The 2976-nt window shown below is 30.7% G+C and overlaps 1 protein-coding gene across 1 annotated transcript; it reads left to right on the plus strand.

Moving 5' to 3' along the window:
* Positions 1-977: 977 nt before the first annotated feature.
* LOC111295409 (cysteine-rich TM module stress tolerance protein) lies at positions 978-1713 on the plus strand. The gene is made up of 3 exons (XM_022888881.2): positions 978-1121; positions 1231-1318; positions 1469-1713. The coding sequence occupies exons 1-3, from the start codon at positions 1022-1024 to the stop codon at positions 1512-1514; spliced, it is 234 nt and encodes a 77-aa protein (XP_022744616.1). The 5' UTR covers positions 978-1021; the 3' UTR covers positions 1515-1713.
* The last annotated feature ends 1263 nt before the right edge of the window (positions 1714-2976 follow it).

Consider the following 2976-nt stretch of genomic DNA (forward strand, 5'->3'; position numbering starts at 1 on the left):
ATCTTAAATGATGAAATTCAAACCCGAACTTATTTTTTTATCAAATCTCATTTATTTATTAAGTTAATTTAATGAACTTAATATTCATATTTAAACTTTACAAAATTTCAGAGCAAAATTTCGAGCAAACTTTCGAGTTTAGACAGACCGCCCAACTTGTGAAGAAGTCTATTCACACTAATTAAAACTTAAATCTAAGGTCTATGTTTTAGGACTTGTTTCTTACAAATAAATTTAGGCTTGGTTAGCTTAGGAGGCTTAGTTTTGAATCTAAAGAACAATAGGCTAACTCCATTGGGTACATGTATTAACCTAAAGATGTGACCCATAAAACTGGATAGATCTACCGTACGTCGCTCTCAAATGGATAACTCTAGTATCAGATAGACTTGAATCCATCAACTTTCCTGGAACGTAAAATTCTCTCAATTTATTCTTTTTTAACCCCACAGGAATTGTGAACAAAGAAGATCAAATATATATTTTCTGAAATCAACCAGCAGCCCCCAGCATTAATTGCACCACCTTGTATGAGCAGAGATGAACTTGTTTACAATTTTCGAACGCCTTCGCCCCTCGGTGCCGTGTTTGAGAATCAAAATATATATTCTTTAGCAGAAATCAGACATAGTTCAGCTGACCTAAGCGTATTAACCACCTTTTTTTTTTTGGATAATTGTTACGCGTTTTAACTTTACGTCATTGGTCTTTTTCATTTTTTTTCCCTTATTGACGAAGGAATCGAAATCCAGCTCAACTATTTCGTGGGGTTGCCTCTTTGGATGTACCTTTGGGTTTACTTTTTGAATGGCATGAGTTGGAAAAAAACATGCTGGGATTCCATTGGAGATGCTTCAAAACTTTTCCTTGATTTTAGTTTTATTTGCACTTTCAAACAAAGTTGATGCACCAGATATAACCTAATTAAAGTAAGTCACTGCAACTATCTTTAATCACCGCCCCCTAGAAAAGTAATTGTAGGATTAAAGTCCACTGTTTCTTACACATAATCTTATATAAAATGATACTGCGGTCACCTAGAAACACATACCAACAAATTAAAGCTTCTGTTTATTCCAAAATGCCCAAGTCAGAGGCACAAGAGAACCAACGCCCAGCAGGTTCCAACTTTCTACCAAAACATCCAATTCTATTGAAACTACTTTCTAGATTATTGTTTTCATGATGGCATATTTGAGAACTTACTATTGTCTATGTTTTTGGTGGAAGGATATCCATCTGCGGAACCCCTAGCTGCTCAAAAGAAGTGTTTCCCTCGTACAAAGAAGAAAGGAGATAGAGGCTTCATTGAGGGATGGTAAGAAATACATTATCCTATCAGTTTCTGCAACAAAATTGTTTATGCAAATGTAGCCGCAGGCATTCTGAGTGACATCACTAACCTTGTGTTTTATTTGATCTTCTTCCTCTTTCAAAATTTCTTTTGCTGCCATTCTTACAACTGCAGCCTGTTCGCGCTTTGCTGCTGTTGGCTCTGCGAAACTTGCTTCTAGATAAAGCTTTCAAGGATCATGATTCTGATACTTGGTTGAATACTGTCGATTGTGGGCCTTACTGCTATTCTATGAGTTTGATCATATGCTGTAATAAAGTAGAGAAGTCTTAAATCTACTAAAGAATCTGTGGAAGTGTTCATTGTATTTTTTGGTCAGACCCACGTTCATCATCTTCATTTAAAAGAGTTTTCTCTAATCTGTCTTTGTTTTTCTTTATATGCTTCCTGAAAAAGAGAAAGATTTTCAAGGCTGGAATTAAATTAGCATATTCTGTAGCCTAAAAGAGAAGAACAAGCTTGAGTTCAGCTTACAGGAAAGGCCTATGGCTTAATACTAACCTGAAAATTAAAACATTTGAAGTTCTCACTTCTGCCAATGAAATCTGCTAGCTCCAACTAAAATAGGTCCGACCAGTAAAATACGGAATCCAAAATCCCTAAAACCAGCATCAAGGAATAAGTAGCATGGCCAAGGTTTGAGGATAATATCCAATCGATAAACCCAACATAACCAGAGACGGATCTGGGGTGGGATCACTTCAAAATATAAATATAAAATTTATCTACTATACTTATTAATCTTGCTAGAATGACTTTTTAATGAGTTACAAAACATGTTATGTTATGTCACGTTTAATCCACTTTGTTCGATAAACTTGTTAATCGTGTAATATTATATAATCCATTTAATAAATATATTTGTGTATATCTTTAAATCTTTAATTTATTTATTCAATTGTTATATTTATATTTACATATATAAGTATTAATATTCTTTCCTAATGTATCACACTTACTTCAAGTAAATGTAATTTTTTAGATTTAATTTTTATATAAAAATAATTTTTTTAATATTTTATAATTTTTTAAAAATATTTTTATTATTTTATATTTCTAAAATTTAACATTATATTTAATAAAAATCATTTTAAGTTACAATAGTTTGTAAATAAATATTACTTAATAATTTACCTCCATTGAGTATAAATCTTAAATCCATACCTGAACATAATAACACCTAGTTCATCATTCTTATGATGGTCAAAGCTGAGAAATGAATAGCCAACATTCTTCCAAGCATTTATTTTTATTTTATATTGGCTCAATATCTAAATAAATCTTTTAACTTTAACCAAGACATCGATTTTTTATTTCATAAAATTAAGATTACAAATTATTATTTCATTGTAATTATATTTATTAAATCTTAAAAATAAATGAATGACATCCAATTAACAAAATTTTTAAAATAGCATTCTCTCAAATATGTATCTCATTCAAATAAGCAATATTTACAAAATAAATCATCCAACTAAAAAAAATTAAACATTTTGTATGTTCAAATTATAACAAAATAAAAATTTATAATTTTATCTTTTTTCCTTCTCTATCATTTATCTATGATTGCTGAAATATGATTCTTATGGTCTTACAATTGCTGCTCTAACCCTTGGATCACC

This window comes from Durio zibethinus, chromosome 14, assembly GCF_047325235.1.
Source record: "Durio zibethinus cultivar Kanyao isolate XHJ-2024 chromosome 14, ASM4732523v1, whole genome shotgun sequence".
In the NCBI taxonomy this organism is placed as follows: Eukaryota; Viridiplantae; Streptophyta; class Magnoliopsida; order Malvales; family Malvaceae; genus Durio; species Durio zibethinus.

Bases quoted from the DNA above. Each gene is read 5' to 3' on its own strand.
- LOC111295409 (XM_022888881.2), top strand. From the start codon at position 1,022: ATGATACTGCGGTCACCTAGAAACACATACCAACAAATTAAAGCTTCT. The intron at 1,122-1,230 runs GTTCCAACTTTC...TTTTGGTGGAAG, and splicing joins AGAGAACCAACGCCCAGCAG to GATATCCATCTGCGGAACCC. The intron at 1,319-1,468 runs GTAAGAAATACA...TTACAACTGCAG, and splicing joins AGAGGCTTCATTGAGGGATG to CCTGTTCGCGCTTTGCTGCT.